At 45.3% G+C, this 17,205-nt stretch overlaps 1 protein-coding gene across 10 annotated transcripts in view; it reads right to left on the bottom strand.

Moving 5' to 3' along the window:
• camta1a (calmodulin binding transcription activator 1a) overlaps nucleotides 1-17,205 on the bottom strand; it is a 282,833-nt gene that overhangs the window by 31,488 nt on the left and 234,140 nt on the right. For 9 of the 10 annotated variants that reach the window (XM_034876194.1, XM_034876189.1, XM_034876188.1 and 6 more), the window contains 3 exons: nucleotides 8,592-8,745; nucleotides 4,100-4,240; nucleotides 1,152-3,463 (listed from right to left, as the gene is read on the bottom strand). In XM_034876194.1, coding sequence (XP_034732085.1) covers nucleotides 1,152-3,463; nucleotides 4,100-4,240; nucleotides 8,592-8,745 — 2,607 coding nt within the window. The remainder of the gene's footprint in view (nucleotides 1-1,151; nucleotides 3,464-4,099; nucleotides 4,241-8,591; nucleotides 8,746-17,205) is intronic. The other variant, XM_034876192.1, reaches the window with a different exon arrangement.

Below are 17,205 nucleotides of genomic sequence, written 5' to 3' on the forward strand. Positions count from 1 at the left end.
TTTAATACACGGGTCCAAAATGACCCGCTAACACTTCAGATGGCAGCAGAAAGCTAACACCAGAGGAAGGTTAAAATGCTGTGTTTTAATATTTCCACATTTCGGGTTCCCTAAACAGTCGTGGAATTGCATTTGTTGGATATGGTTGAAAAGTCGAGACTCTTGTAGATTCAGATTGAAGATTCAATTCTGATGATGTTTGTCACTATAGAAGCCATGTCATTGAGAAATCTCCAAATATCAAAAGTTTTAACACCACGCAGAATGGGTTTTTCTATGGTGTGCCTCAAGGTCTTGGCGTCTTAATGTGTTTTTTTGGAGGGAGTTACCACTTTTTTTTAAATCAATTCCGGAGTGTTAAAAAGGACTAAAGTTTGCACCAAATGATACCAATGAAACAAATGAGGTCAACCCAAAAATTGCTGCAACAACGTATGAGAAATATATGAGAATGGGAATGGCCATTATACGCTTCCATTGTAATGTTGTGAGGTGCCCTAATACACAATATATTTAATGAATGAATGAATTCTTTTTTATTTCTGATTAACAATTAAAACACCTTGACATTAAGTGTTGAGCTGCATCTAAAAATAGTCCTTATGTCACGTTCAGATGGTGTAGACCACTTCTTACTGACCTTTCATCTACCTTTGAAAATCCCTCTAAAAATAGGGGCGGAATGCTAAGAGGTTAAGTCTGGCTGTTAGATAGATAGCTGCACATTGTCTAATCCCAAGTTTCCTGATCTTTCCATTAAAATAATTGTAAATGAATGAGAAGCCAATGGGCAACAGCAATAGTTAAAAATGACCGTTGATTGTACTTATTCTTCTTCTTCTTTTCAAGTCTTATTTTGTTTAGTGTTCATAGTTGGGCTAAACTTTACCTAAGTACCTATGTTCTTTTATTTATTGTATTTTACTTGACTGTGAAGCACTATGATTTTTAACTGTGAAAAGTGCAGTATAAATTAACTTTACTTACTTATTTGAAACCTGTTGGGCTGTAGTTCAAAATGCAAAAATGTTGTTGTTCTCGTGACCCAATGTTACACCACTGGCTGGTACATAAAATGTTAGAACCAAACAGAATGACTGCCAAAAAACAAACAAACACTGGTTGGAAAAATAAAGAGCCCTGTCACTGACCTCGGGGTAGGACCACTCAGGGGAGTAGTCTGTGACCATGAAGAGCCGGCCCGTGGCCTGAAGCATCCCCAGAGCCCCCTGGGCTACAGCTGCAGACACCACCTCTGCTACATTCATGTAGGACAATGAGCCTGGCTCTCCTGTGTTTCCTGCTGCTCCAGCCCCTCCACTCAGAGACTGGGGGCTGCAGCAGGGTTGAAGGCAGAGCTCTGAGGGGCTGTAGGCAGAACCCCTGGGCCCTCCATCTTCCTGGCCCTGCTGGGGGGCCCCACCAGCTGTGTTCTGACTATCAGAACTGTGGGATGTGACAAGCTGGTGAGCATAGAGGGCCCCTCCAGCTGACATGGTGGCTCCACTGCCATCCACTGAGATGAAGTCATTGATGAGGTCGGAAAACTGGTTCCCAAAAGAGATGTCGAAGTGATCCAGACTGATCTCCATGCCGGTCCCTCCTGCTCCTCCGTTGCTGGCCCCTCCACCCAGTCCTTGGTGGCTTCCGACAGCGTTGTAGAGCCCCTGGACCATACTCGTGCCTTGGAGGAGAGGCTGCAGCTGCTGTTGCTGCTGGGAGCGGTTGCTGCCATTGCTGTTGTTGTTGCCATTGTGAATTGCTACTCCTTCTCCTGCACCTCCAGTTCCTCCTCCGCCACCGTCTGAGGCCTGTTGCAGGTAATGCTCTGCGCCCTCACCGTTTCCTGCCCCACAGGCCTGAATGTGGTCTCCTGGCTTGAGTAGATTATCAGCTCCATTCTCAGTGCCTCCGGCCTGAGCTGAATTCACATTGCCTGGTTGCTCTAGACCCACCACCTCCTCATGCTCAGTGCCAAGCCCGGGAAAGCTCCCCTGGTACTGTAGCAGCTGAAGAGAGCCAGCCTGGCCAGGCCCCTCTGTGGGTGAGCCTCCGTTGCAGTTGGCCCTGTGCTGGCTCTGGTGGGCCTGGTGGTGATGGTGGAGGTGGCCGTTGCTGCCAGGAGAGTCCGTCTTCACCACTTGCAGTGCCATATAAGCCCCGGAGTCATGGGAGTTGTGCTCCATCAAATGTGTTTTCTGGCCCATGCTGGGCCTCGCCTGCTGGGCCTGGCCGGTCTGAGAAGAATCCTGGAGGAAGAAGCTGGGCGAACGGTTCTGGTGTTGCATGTGAGGACTGGACATGGCCTGACCATAACTCACTGTGGTAGCGCTGGAAGTATAGTCCTGCTTGGCATCAATAGCACTAAAATCCATCTGCTCCAAGGTGGTGCTAGGACTTAGCCCCCCACCAGAAGGGAGCAGGGAGCCTGCTGCTGTCAGAGTAAGGCTACCCTGGCCTGAACCAGCACCTGATGACACAGACACCCCACTGCCACAGTTCACTACTGGCCCCACCTGGTAGCCACTCTCCTGGGCCAGCTGCTGCTCAAAGGATGTGTCTTCTGTCTTGATATTCTTAACCAAAGCTGAGCTGAAGGTGTAGCCATTGTCTGACATGGGAGGGGAGCGCTGCAGACTTCCGTTGGTGCAACTGCTGCCACCGGAGGAAGATGAGGTTGAGGAAGAGTTTCCCTCCGTCTTCATTGCGCTGCCTCCATAGGTCTGGCCCTGTTTGGGGTTGTTCAGGAAGCAGTCCGGGTCAAAGTTCATATTAGTCTCTGGGATTTTGATGCTTCCAGCGTCTAGACTGCTGGAGAGCACCAGTTCCTCAGAAACCCCAGCTGAAGACAGCATGGCCAGGCTGTCTCCTGCCGCGGTTGTCCCAGGTTCCCCTACTCCTCCACTGGGGAAGGCAAATTTGTGACGATCAGAGGTCACAGACAGTACCAAGCCCTGTGACGTGGCATCTGCACCCATGAGGTGAGTGTTGGGACCCCCAGTTGGAGACATGCTGTAGACAGGGTCTCCAGTAACCTCAGACATAAAGACACTCTGGGACAAGCCAGACATGACAGAGGCCACATGGCTCATCCCTGTCACCACAGGGCTGTCTGCCATGTCTGGGTCACTGTTGAGGCCGCTGCTGATGGACACAGGGGAGTTCTGCGTGGTGTCAGGGACCTCAACCTGGTTGGTGGAGGACACCTCTGTGCTGTTCTGGTGCAGCAGGACGGGCTTGTGGACTTTGCCATTGCGTTTCTCCCTGGCACTGCCCCCTCCGCCTCCTCCCCCAGAGCTTTTGCCTCCGCCATGGGCACTGTGCTCGGTCTTCCCCTCCGACACATCGTTGTTTTGTACCTCAGAGTGAGCACTGCTGTAGCCCCCTGAGCGGGGGTCCACCTTAGGGGAGATAATACGGTGTTTGGCGCTGTTGCATTTGTGGTGCACACTGCTCCCAGCACCTATATGAAGACAAACAGAGAAAAATAGGTTGAGGATTTTAATGGGTGAGGGGGGTAACAGAAGGGGAAAAAGTAAAGACAAACAACACACTATTGGTTGTGTGTACCTAAGAATTGGGCAAGGAGCAGAGACAAAAGATGAATGATTATTTTTGTATTTATCAGTTTGTGAAAGATTATTTTCTCCTAGGACGATCAACTAGCCTTTCTTTTTAGTATTTATTGAGTTTTGCATGCCTTGTTTCCTTAAGTGATCAGAAATAAAAACGCAACTGGAGGTTATCCAGAGAAATTTGTTTTAGAAATTAGTAAACCAGTGCTTTACATGCTTTTCCTGAGTGACAGCCTATAGTGGAATTACACAGCAGAAAATATTTGATTGATTAGGGTAACATTCGGGAACAGCTGGGCTCTTTCAGATATGGCCATTATCACAAACCATTATCAGTAAAAAAAGATAAGCCAATAACCCTAAAACTAAATTTCACTATAAATCGCCTACCAATAAAAGACCTCAACCACCTTCTCTGATCTACCTTATAACAAACATCTTTATGGCCTTTTTTGTTTCTCTTGCTGAATTTTCCAGATCTCTCTTGAGAATAAACACCCTCCCACCCACCCACTAGCCCTTACCCAGGGTGCCCGTGCAGAGGCAGTTGTGAGTCCGGGGAGGTGGCTTAGTTTGGTGGCTGTCCAGAATCTGTTGCACTAGCTGCTCCACTGAGAAGCCAGAGCTGCTGTTCCCATTGCTGCAAGTCCACTTGATGCCATGAACTGCCGGGAGAGAGGAGGAGACAGAGATGTCAGCTAGCCCAACAGACCACCAGCCACGCCAACCCCCTGCCCAGCCTCTGCCTTTCCTGTCTATCTGCCAGTGTACATCATGGTGCTCACTACTCACCTCTCTAAAATGTCAATGTTACTATGGCACAATAGAGAAATTCATATTTCAGTTTATTCCTGAAGAGAAACAAACTACCCACTGACTGGCCTCAGGAGAATTGGTAGTGTAGTTTCATTAATAGAATTTGAGACACTACATTGAATCATAACTACATATAATAACTCTGAACTCCAATATCCTTTCTGCTAGTCTCTCCTTACTATACCTGGGCACATTCTGTCCTGCACTGCTCATTCTCTATTGTGCCTCTTTCCCTTCCATGTGTCAGTGTCTGTCGCCACTCTGTGGCCTCCTGTCTGTGAGTGCTGATGAAGGAGACGGCAATCCTTTCACCCTCACCCCGACCTATGATTCTGTTCTGCTGGTGAAAGCGTCTAGTGAGGACCGTCACCTAGATGCTGCTGGATCTGCTGCTGCTGCACCAAGGGAAAAAGAAAAGCTCCAATCTGTGCCTCAGTCACACCTTGCTAGCAACTCTTAATACTTTCCATCGCTCCACTTGCTAACCTGCAACCAATATTGATGAGACAGATAGTGGTTTTAGTGACTGAAAGGTAGAAGGAGACACCACTCAGTGCTAGACCAGCACCAGAAAATAGTTAATATTTGCAAATTGAAGCATATTTAGACTAACAAACTAAATCAAGCCTGCTTTATTTCAAGTTCCCTTCACTTCAGTACCTGTTTTGGTTAAATATGTAAGAGAGATATATAGAAAGAGAGTCAGGTTTGAAAACAGACAGAATTTGCTTAGTGCATGTCTGTTTGCATATCAGATAAAAGGAGATGAAAACAGCGTAAGAGGGTGAGGCTGGTAATGCAGATTAAAGACAGAGCTAGCGAAGTGAAAAAAGCCGGGAAACCGAATTGAATGACTGTGATAGGGATCTAACTTGAAAGCTTTAAGATCCTTTGGCAGATAACAGGCTGGTCACCAGCAGATGTCAGTAGAACTACTGTGATCAAGCTGAGATCATACGCTCCACAGACAACTCACTGTGGCAGGTTATAGAAACATAAACAGGGTTCAGTTTTGATCTGTTACAAAGTCAGATTTGTTCAGCCATTAATCTAGAGTGAGCGGGCTTAAAAAAAGATTGGACACCAAATGTGACGGGAAAGTTTCTTCAATGTCACTGTAATTACTGCACATATAATTGTGTCTGTCTGGAGATCCCATTAGACAGTGTGGCTTGAGTCACCATTCACCTCCTGACAGTGTGTAATGCAAACAGTACAAATGAGATGATTCTAGCAATACTGACACAGAGATGATAGGAATACTAAAAACGCTGTCATGAATCCACTTCTGTGACAAAGCCAGGAGGGAGGCCGCAGAACAGAAGAGCATCCGTTCTGCTGATCCGGCCAGGAAAGGGTGACAGAGCAAGAGTGAGAGCCTAATGCAACAGCTTACATCCACCATGTAGTGCCATCCCTATTTGTCCAAACAATCTTGTCTCCCCTCCACCCTGATCCCTCGTGCCAGAATTGCCTCGGCCTCATCAAGACGGACGTCACCACCGTGTCTGCCTGTCTGATCTTCTCACTGAGGGTTATGTTCCAAAGCAGACATGACAGGAGCAGTGCCACTAGGTTTAATCCCAGTGGCAGCAACAGCCGAGGCACGAACAACAACCCAGTCACATCACCATCCTGATGACTGCATCCTGTCATGAGGAGCATCACACAGCCCTAATGACAGACACAGTTGATGTGTAGGACACACACATATCCCACCTAGTTGCCTCTGCACCATTGGGCACTATATGGGACAGTGGAGTACAATAGTTTACATGATGACCAGCCCTGTCTGTCTTGCCTTGGTCTGTTCTTCTCCGGCCCTGGCTGTCTAGCCTGGAGACAGGCCCTCTGTCTGTCTGAGTGTTTGTTAAAGCCGCTCATGCACTGTCAGCAGGCTAGGGGCATAGCTGGGGAGAGTGCCGCGTGTTTATAGCATTAGACCAAAAGAGTGAATCAAGCTGGCTGCCTTGTCCATGGAAGTGTAGCGTGACTGAGTAGTGATGCCGCTCTCTTCCCCCCCTCTTCACTCCCTTGCTGCTTCTCTATCTCATCAAACACCGCAGGGCGTTAAGGAAGAAGGTCAAACAAGGCCATGTTTCACAGGGATAATGTTTGCCGTGTGCGAGCATCTGTGCGTGTGAAAGTTTTTACGACCGAGAATACAAGTGTGTGTTTGTGTGTGTGTGTGTGTGTGTGTGTGTGTGTGTGTGTTTTTGTCGTGGGGAGACAGAATAAGCTCAACTGATCCATGAAATCCACATTTTTCTTTGTTGTTTTTTGTATCATTAGAGTTGTCAAAAGGTTCGCGCACTGAAACATCATGAAGAGAATAACAAAAGGGAAGAGCAAGACGGAAGAGGGCAATTATATTGCAAAAGATGACAATGCTCTGGGAAAATAACTATTTGACATTAAACTAAAGGGTTCGTGTGCTGACATAAATCCGCTTGTGATATAGTAACCATAATAGTAATTTAAAAAACATTTCTTAAAATATGGCACACATACCATATAAGACCCAATACCAAAAATACTGTGCTGTACACTCATGCAATCTTGCATTCTGCACTCAATACTTAAGTTTGATGGTTTTGAACATTCCTGATGAAGCAAAAAAATGGAAATCTGTCCTGCTAGTTTATCTCTACAACCTTTGAGGAATCCAAGAAGTTCTGCTGTATATATACATAAATTATCCATGGCACTGCCCACGTATTATAACTTTCCTGTGCATTGCAATGAAAAAAAAACATATCTAAAAAAAAACGTAATCTACTTAAAGATAAAAAATGGGAATAAATTCGCTGTATGTTAAGAGCTAATGTATAATTTAAGATTAAAATATGCATGGATAATACAGAATGACTTCATCACAAGTCCTTTCTCCCTACATTGTGATGGGGACTGTTATCTCACATGACCACTAGATGGCAATGTTGCTCCATCACTGAGCTTGTGTTGACATGCAGCCTGTTCCAGGCAAAGGAGAGAGGACTAGAGAGAAGAAAGATTGAAAGCAAAGAAGAGAAGAGACAAAAGCAGAAGAGTAGTTTTTTTTGCTTTTTAATGTAGCCCCCTCATGTAGCCTGGCAGCTAGAAGGCATCTCACACTCACCATTTCTTTGTCCCAACAACTCCCAAAGTTAATGACTTTACACATTACTGCAAATGGTGCTTGGTTTTTACATTAAGCCACAGATCTAATGATTACAGTAGGCCTTTGTTGTTCAGTGGCTGTCCTCAGGTAAAGTTTTATGTTAAAATCTGTCCTAAAAATGATAGCAAGCAGAGCAGTGAAGATGATAACAATACAGTATAGCCAAGACCTCAGCAATGATGGTGCCTTGTCAGTATGCAGCCAGCATGCGTGTGTGCTTGTAAAGCTGCTGACACCTTCCTATTTACCTGGCCATATCTTCAATAATTGGCCATCGGAATATCAGTCACAGCCCTGCTGGACCCTGCCAGACACACCCAAATCACAGTGTGGTTGTTAAAAGTATCTTAATAGCTGTCTGAAAGATTTCCAATGCCCTACAAGGTACCTATTTGGCTATTATCATCATCATTATCAGACAAACCCTGACTTTTTCCAAAACATTGCCTTAATCTTTAGGTAGGTCCAGAGACTCATAAAACACATAGTGCACCTCACAGAACATTAGTAAAGCTGATAACAACAGGGATCAATCCATTGTAGGGGGTGAGAGACAGAAAGAGCCAGCGAAGGGGTGGAGGGGGATTTCTGGTGAGTCAGACATTCTTGCTCCCGCGCACTAACATGAATCAATAACCAGTTTGCTGCCCTCCTCTGCCTTGACTTCCTTCCTGGGCCAGAGAGGAGGCGCACTCTCAGCCTGGCCAGAGTGGTGCCAGAGGTCTAGGGGAAGAGCTGAACTTTGACCCGTAACTAGCGGATGGCTCCAGGAAGAGCACATACTCAAATAACAGTGTAGGAACATTGGCCGAAGATGCTGTCTGACTGAGGTGCTGAGGGCACTTAGTGTACCAGCATCAGCAAATAGGACTTGACATCATATCCTCAGACAAAAACAACAACCACTATGTTTAGTCTTCCGTGCGTGTACACATATAAAAATATAAGGGCCTTTTTAGAGGACACAGCAACTGTTTACATTAACGGTTATGAACAAAAGTTAAAACTGGGTTGAGAAATGGGATTATTTAATTACTCACACATGGGCTTGAGCTGGCCGATCAGCTCCTCCTTCGTCCATTTGGCCCACTCCTTCTTGTCTGTATTGATGGAGCACAGGATTGGACCGCATGGTTTCCCACAATCCTCAATAGCTGGAACATTCAAATAGTGGACGAGCACAATATCAGGGTTCTGCGGAGCAAACAGAGAGGGAGGGAGGGAGGGAAAGGAAGGTTAGACGAGATGACTTTATGGATAGTCTGTCTAAGAGCATGGTTTCTTGAAAACATAAATGCAAAGATGAATGGTAACACTGTGGCTCGGCTGTGAGGGCTTTTATGTGGAACATGTCAGCTGGTCGGTGAGAAGTAAAATGTTGCTGAACTATTAACACTGGATGGTAATCACACACACACAGCAGAGCCGAGGAACAGAAAAGTAAATGCACAACCCAAAACACAACCAGGGAGTAGACCAAATATGGGATTAGAAATCTGCAATAACCTCACTCATTATGTGACTATCTCTATCGCCAAATATGTCTGTGTTTGGATGTGTATACCAGCTTGTGTCATTTACATGCGTATTTGTGTGTGCATATGTGTGATAATTACAATGTGTGCTCATGTAACACACTTATGGCTTTTTGTCAAGTCCTCCCACATGGTGAGTTGATGCCCTCAATTAACTCTGCCTGTATTTACCAAGTCAAAACTCAACAATTTGCAGCCTGAAAATTGTTACTGGGTTACCTCGGCAAATTTCCTAAATTGACAGTTTATGAATAATAGGTAGCATTTAAAGGAATCTTGTGCTGGCGTGAATGACATCAATTCACTTCTGTAATCATGAAAAGCTTTCATGACCGAGCATGGCAAAGGCTCTCACAAGGAATGTTCTTGGTTCAGTCCTTATTGCATTTAATTTAGTATAAACATCAGGGTGCCACTAAGCTCACACAAACTTAACACAGAACTTAAGTACAATATCCCTACGGGAACATATAAGATAACAGTAATTATTGTCATTATTGTCACAGTCATTGCTTTAATTTTAGTTTTATGGTGTTTTATTATTGCTTGTCACTTGTATTGTACTCTGGAAACTGTTTTTAACTCCCTATTAATTGTAGCACTTTGAGATTTATTTTTGAAATGTAAAGGGCATTATAAATAAAATGTATTATTATTATTATTATTAACAATAAAAGTTGCAATGCTTATAGCTGATCTGTAAGCAGCCAATGTATGCATTATATGGAAGAAAATTCAAAAGAAAAACAAGAGGGACAGTTACCACATTACCGCGGTCACGTGACGCCTACCGCGGGTCTGAGCTCGTCACCGTTGTCACCGCAAAAAAAACTGGCCTGCGTAATGTCCCATACCGGATAAGCGGTAAAAGATCGATGGATGGATGGATGGACACACATTAGCCTAGCAGCTAGCGGAGTAAAATAATAAAAAGTAAAAAAAACAATAAAACGGTTGAATTTCAGCATGCATGCGTAGTCTAAAACCGAGCGGCTTATATTGGTAGAGAGAGCAACAAGTTAGCAAACTGCAGAGTCTCTCTGCTCTCTGCCTGCTCAGCTGCTAGACAGGCAGCACTCGGAGGATTTTTCTGGGGTAACACTTTTCACTTTAACGGCTGAAATGACAACAGATAAAGCCACCGTGTCTTGAGAAGCTTTAGCTTGCTGTTTTATTGTTTTAACTCACTTTACATCAACTTTGCTATCTCTTTTTCCTCTTTTTTTTCCTCACAGCGGCACTCATATGCTACTCTGTTACCGATCGCTCACCTTTGCGAAGGGGAATACAGCATTACCGCAGGAATTTCTTGCTTTTCAACCGCAGTAGAAAACAATCAATACCGTCTCAGCCCTACAAGTAAAAGGACACACAACACCCTACTCGCATCTAAATAAGAAGCAAGAATAGACAAACCAACAAACACCTTGATAGAGAAAAATGCTGTGACAACACATGTGTGACTGCAGTTTGAAGCTTCATCAGTACTAAGTGGCAAATAAATCAGTGTGCTGCTACTGTAGGTCTGTGCTCCCTCTCAGTGTGTTCCATTAATCTATGACTACACCCCCCTCTCTCTCCCTCTTTCTCCCCTTTCATCAGACAGGGGTGTGGTTGGGGGCAAACAGATCCAAAGAAACAATCATTTCTTTGAATAATATCCCAAATGCACAAACAACTACCCCCCATTTTAATGTGTCAGGCCATCGACAGTAGTGGTACAGCAAAAACTAGTATGTAAAGCAGTCTCTGGAGGACAGATGACCTCCGTCCAACACTATCACCAGGAGCAGGACAGTACGTTATCTCACTGCTTCCCTTGTCTCCTGTCATTGGTATGGACACTAGGCGACGACTGCTGCCCTGTTTGGATGGAGATTGCACAGGGCGACGTGGGATGCTCCCAGATGGCATCACCAGCTGTGTCAATAGCTAAGAGATGCCCTCAATCTTTACTTGGAGTGAGAGCGCCAAATGTAGAGAGCTTCATTCATTTATGATCATACATTAACGTATGTGGATGACGGGAGTGAACACGAATTGGACACACAGTTCACACATTAGTGTGTGCAGACACACAAGCACAGACACACACACACACAAGCAGACTGAGCAAGGACAAAGTCATTATCATTCTGTAACAGACACATATGACACTCACAAGAAACACAAGGGTTAGATATACACAATCATACATGGGTATGCACAATCTCCTTTATCCAACACCCACACTCCCAGCTTCTCTCACTCACTTATAGCCACATCAATATGCGCACGCACACACACACACACACACACACACACACACACACACAACACACATAGACCATGTGGCAGCCTTAGAGCTCATCCAAACACAAATCATCTGTGTAACCGTGCTTTACTATTAGGAATCTTCTATCTGTCTGGAACTTTTGCTCTCTTTCCCCATTCTTGTTTTGCTTCTCTCTCTCTTCTCACACATTTAACAGTCCTCTCCCAATGTAGGTCCACCTTCACTCTGAGAGGAAAACAACACAATGAAAATGTAAAGCATCACATAAATCTATCAGGATGGTAATTTAATTTAGTTTCCTGCTGGCTGCTTTCTTTTTCCACAGTGTAATATCAGGAGCTGGTTATCTAGGAGTAGGGGGAAAACGGCAGAGGGGGAACTTTTTGCTGGATAGTATTTTCCAGAGAAAATGAAATCTCATTAACTTATTGATTAATTGTGTAATGTAGCCTTTTGGTTGTGTTTTCACTCGTTTCCCATGCGGGTCTCAAGGCAGCTTTCCAGCCTCACTCCCGCAGTAAAAGAGTAGACTCGGATTCAGTTGCAGGAGCCTGTGGTGGGCATGTGGGTGAGGATGTGAAGCTGTGTTGGTCTGATACTGTACTGATACTGTGTAAGCTCGAGCCTATAGATACATACATGTGAGCATGTTGGCCACACCTGTAAGCATGTTTGCTAACCTTTTCCATGTTAAGGCCTTTTAAAGCATGAATTCATATGTAAAATGTAGCATGTCTCCAGCCAGCATTTTGATGTTGCTGTGCTGTGTTAATGTTTACGGCGCCTCCCTAGAACAGATGGATAGATGTTGAGCTAATTACTAGCAGAGTCTTGGGGAGTCAGCCATGGGGACGGAAGGCCTGCTGAGTGGGTGGTGGTGCGTCTTTCTACCCCTCCTTTCACCACTCTCTCTCTCACACAAGCAAAATCAAATACATCAGCATACAAAGGCATGCTTGCACGTGAGAGGAAAACACACAGTCATGTACATGCACACATTCACAGTCTAATCTAATACACAGTTCACGAGCCACACATAAAAAGTTCACATTCACACTTATTCACACATGCACGCGCGCACACACACTCACGCACACACAATATGCAGGACATCGCCATCGCAACTGGAGGATAAAGGTGCTCTGGTAGCCAGGCAACAGGTTTCTCTGGCACCCACGCACATAGAGGCAACCAGGGCTCCTACAATCTCTCAGTGACTGCCTACCTTGTCCTGAAGTCATACACCCTGTTCTTCTCCAAGAAAGAGACTCGCTAATGTGATGTCGGCGGAGACGGATACAATGACCTTCTACTTTTTGCTGAATGTGAGGTAGTGAATGTGTATGCTGAGCTGCACCTAAAATAGAGCTAATTGAGACTTGAGTACAAAGTACATCTATTGGCAGAATCTGAGTTTTAGTGGTCAAGTAATGTGTTTGCTGTCTTGGTAAGTCTCTGTGACCCTGTCGCTCTCCTGGAACACCTCCATGTAGCCGCTACTCCAGCAGCCCCACTATTGCTCATTAAGAGACAGAGAGCATGGGAAAGAGGCCGAGTTTGAGAAAGAGATACATGGAAAAAGAGAGACAGAGACAAAAAGAAGATGAGAGTAACAGCTCTCATTTAGGCAAGCAGCTCTGCTCAACGGTTGTACTCTACCGTAGTAGGCCTAGCTTTCACAACCAGTGCACAGGAGCGATAAGAATACCATTAACATGAAAGGATATTAATTGAGAGGGGATGCTTTATACAACGTGAATGAGCTTGGGAGCGCAGGAGGAAACCTTGTTCCTCTCTGATAAAAAAAAAGCCCCACACCCAGGAATAGGGGCTTCAAAGCCTGTCATAGTGAAGGAAAGAGCAGAGCAGCCAGGGCCTTATGTATGGGGAAAAAAGCCCTTTTCCACTTTTACTCTATGGAAGGAATGGGGAAAATAAGCAAAGGAGGAAAGATATGAGACAATCCTTTATGGGAGAATTGAACTAGCAGGCTACAGGGATATCTATTTCAATAGAAAATATCATAGAAGCAGGAACAGTCAATTGTTTTGTCACAAACATTCAGCATCAAGGCATAAATACAGAGGGGAGGTGCATGTGTTGGTGTATTTGTGTTTGTGGATGTATCAAAGCCTTTATGTATTTGCGTCTGCCTACATTAAATTATAAATAGCGTTTGAATGAGTGTCTAGAGGCAGATTTCTGTATGTTGGCTGGCGTACGTACATCAGTATGCATGCAGAATGAGTGCAATGAGCTGTGAGTGTGAGACTGAGTGGATCTGCTATTTATACTGCATATTCATGTTGTGTGTGTTTGCGATGCACATTAGAATGTGTGTTGTGCATCTTAGCGAATGTCTGAGCAGTTTGATGTGGAACACCTGTGTACTATATGTTTGTGTTTCATGTTGTGTGCTGTGGTCCACTGAACGGGTATAAAGGGTTATTAAGGCTCTGCTCTCTTGGCTGTGCGGGGGCAGTTGCCCTGGCGGTGGCATAGTGATGGATGGCATGGGGTGCCAGTCATTAGGCAGCCTCCTGGCCTCTGGCACTGAGGTTGCACTCTTAAACACCGACCTCCCCCGCCTGTCCCCAAACACCACTGCTCATTTCAAGGTCAACTGCCTCTCTGGTGCTGTAAGTTCACCTCCACGAGGCACAAGACTTCTTCTTCTTGTTTGGAACCTTTATCGCTTACTGCCAACGGGTGTGTTTTAGAATGTGGGGGTGGCTGGCTGGCTGGCTGGCTGGTGCCTTGCCTTGTGCAGACACACATGCAGCACAGACACACACACACATGCATAACACACAAACACACACACACAAACACAGACTCTGAAGTATACAAACCTTAAGTCAAACCCTCCCAAAAAGGCACCAAACAGCCTGAAGCTTCTGTTGGGGTGGCATAGCAATCCCCTATCTCTCTGGGTCCTCTACGACAAACTGGTTGTTTAAATGCACCCAGTTTAGAATCCAGAAACTGTAATTGGGGTGTCTGGAGTCAACGCTCAACTTAACTGCCACAGTTCACTCTCTACCGCACCCGATTGCAACACTGCCTGAGCGGCAAGCTAAAAGGACGCCCGATGTGGGTACCAATCCAGGGCTAATAGCCAGTTTACAGAGAGTTTCTTCATGTGAATTGCCGCGATTGACCCGTCCAAGGTCTTTGAGGAGGACGGCAGAGCAGGAGGCACAGCAAGAGATCCTGATTTAGAGAAGATTGATACTCCACCTCTTTACCTCCAATACCTAGTGTACTGGCTGGGAGACATGAAAGGCAGAACTTGGAACTTTTGAGGAACAGGAAGAGGCCAGCATGTTTGAGTGTGTTTCGAAGGAAGCCAGGGGCTGAGGCCTGTGATGTTTAATTCAGTAGCACATAATCACTCCGATGGAGTTGAGAGCGGGGCTTTAAATAACTCAGCTTAGAGGGGCAGAACTGCTTCACTCTGGGTGGGGGAATGCAAGTCTGTGTGTATGAGTGTGTGCGTATGTGCATGCGTTTGTGCACTTGTGTGTGCATTTCACATTTCTACATGTCTGTGAGTAAGTAAGCAAGAGAGTGCTCCTCTATTTTTGTGCATGCTCCTCCCTGCTTTGAAATATTTTATTTCTGCAGTGCACCACAGTAAAAAGGTGGAGTGCGTATGTTGCTGTGCAAAGCATCTGCATAAACTACAATAAAAGTGCGAAAGGCCGGTATTCAGAACTTAAATATGGAGGAGCATTCTGGGTGCCAGGCAGGCAGGCAGTAAGTCAGGCGGTAAGCCGGGCAGTGAGGCATTGAAGCCCCTTTAGCTTCCACAACTCAACTCACAGTTTACAGCCTCCTTATTCTTCCTAAGGCCTTTTCGGAGCACACTAACCTCTCCATTAGTTGTGGTGGTCCCAAGTGAGAGGCCACGCAGCCCAGGGGCTAGTTGAGAAAGGGCCATCAGGATCCCATCCGGCTACCATAATGGCTTTGGCTGGGCCCAAGGCACTAATCCTAATATTCAGTGGCCATACAGGTGACACAATTCACACTGGAATAAAAAGGATGGAAAAGAAGTCTCTGAGCTCTGTCAAACACAGGGAGGATTTAACCATATGCTCTCTCTTTATAGTTTTTTCTTTTGTTTCTGCCTCAAAATAACCTCTCAACCTCTGACTCTCTCTAAGTCTGTTCCACTCTCTCATTTCCGATTCTTCCTCAGAGGGCATAGTGCAATTCATTTGGAGGAGGAAAACACAGCTAATGCCATCTCTCCCTTCTCCCTGTCTTCTGCTCTCGCTCCCTTTCATATCAGCGCAGCGTCTGATTTGTTTGTGTGCGTCGTCTTTCTCCCCGTGCCAGTCGACAAGGCGTGCTATTTATGTGCCTCTGCCCGTGTCTGTGAGCGAATCAGGACTTCAAAGGATCAGCAGAGGAGAGATGTGCTGGTGCATTTCTAAACAGGGAGTCACAGGGAGGACTGATGTGTGTCCAGCAGCAAGACAGTCCAACCTGACCACTATCTGCTTCTGCAATGGCCCACTGAACAACAATAGATAACACCAGTTGTCAACATCAACAACAACAACGGTTGAGGTTGTAACAGAAACCAGACCCAGCCAAGGACAAACTAGTAGAGCATAAATGCACATACATGTACACATGTACTCACACTGCACGTGCATCAAGAGACTTACACACAATGACAACAGCAATGGCCACAAGACTGCTGAGCCTGTGTGCTCTGTCAAGCATGGTGAGGGGCTCATTATTATTACTGGGCTGGATACTGGAGCAGCCCCAGAGCTCAGCTTGGCAAGACCTCTCTCTGGAGACACACACTGGCCTCTACACACACACACACACACACACACACACACACACACACACACACACACACACTATACAAATGGGTAATCAAATGTCTGCCCCTAGGAAAAAAATACTCAAATGGTTTTCTAACAACCAATGGTGTGTATTGGGTCCACATGAAAAATGACAAAATAAAGACAGTGTGTGTGTGCATGTGTGGTTTTGTGTGAGACAGAAAGAAAGAATGAGGTTGAGATTAACAGGACATATTAGAGAGAGATAGAGGAGTTTATCGGTTGAAGTACGGAGTGGTCAGAGATAAGAAGTCGTGAATGGGATATGAAAAGGTAATGAAGAGAGGAAGAGAAAGGGCAGCCATCAGAAGTCTGCCAATCTGATCGACAACTCAAGCATTTCCCCAGCCTCTCTACAGGGGCAGTGTTGACTGTGAGTTGATCCATGGAGCAGGTCCACAGACAGTTAAGGTCATGGAAATGTGTTTTCAAATCACAGCTCAGAGAGAGATCTTCATGGGAATAAATGAGTATCTTACACACTGTTCCAAATATGTAGCAGCGCTGCAGGGGAGGGGATTACGCAAGAACCAAAGCATACGCTTTAGAAAGGGGCCTAAAATGCAGTGCTGCATATCACACCAAGTTCAAATGCAAAACACAGGGGGTTGTGCTATACCAAAGTCACACAATCAGGTAAGTGTTTGTAAATTGCTGCAGAGCACTGTACAGAGAGGCATAGTTAAATCTCTGCGGCTCTAAAGAGGTTTTTGATCATTGCAGAACACTGTAACTAAAACACATTGAGTACTCCTTAAAAATGATTCAACAACAAGACAGTTTCATTTTATTTGTTTATCTGTGTGCAAGTGTGTGAAATGCAAGAAGCAAAGCAGCGTGTAATACTGTGTGTCTGTGTTTCCATAAGATACTAGTGTGTGTGCATGTTTGGTACATCTGTATGAGGGGCCGTTAGGGACTTTACTCAGAATTACCTCTCACAAACACATGTGAAATGCTCTTACATACACTACTG

This window comes from Etheostoma cragini, chromosome 7 (genome assembly GCF_013103735.1).
Source record: "Etheostoma cragini isolate CJK2018 chromosome 7, CSU_Ecrag_1.0, whole genome shotgun sequence".
Taxonomy (NCBI): domain Eukaryota; kingdom Metazoa; phylum Chordata; class Actinopteri; order Perciformes; family Percidae; genus Etheostoma; species Etheostoma cragini.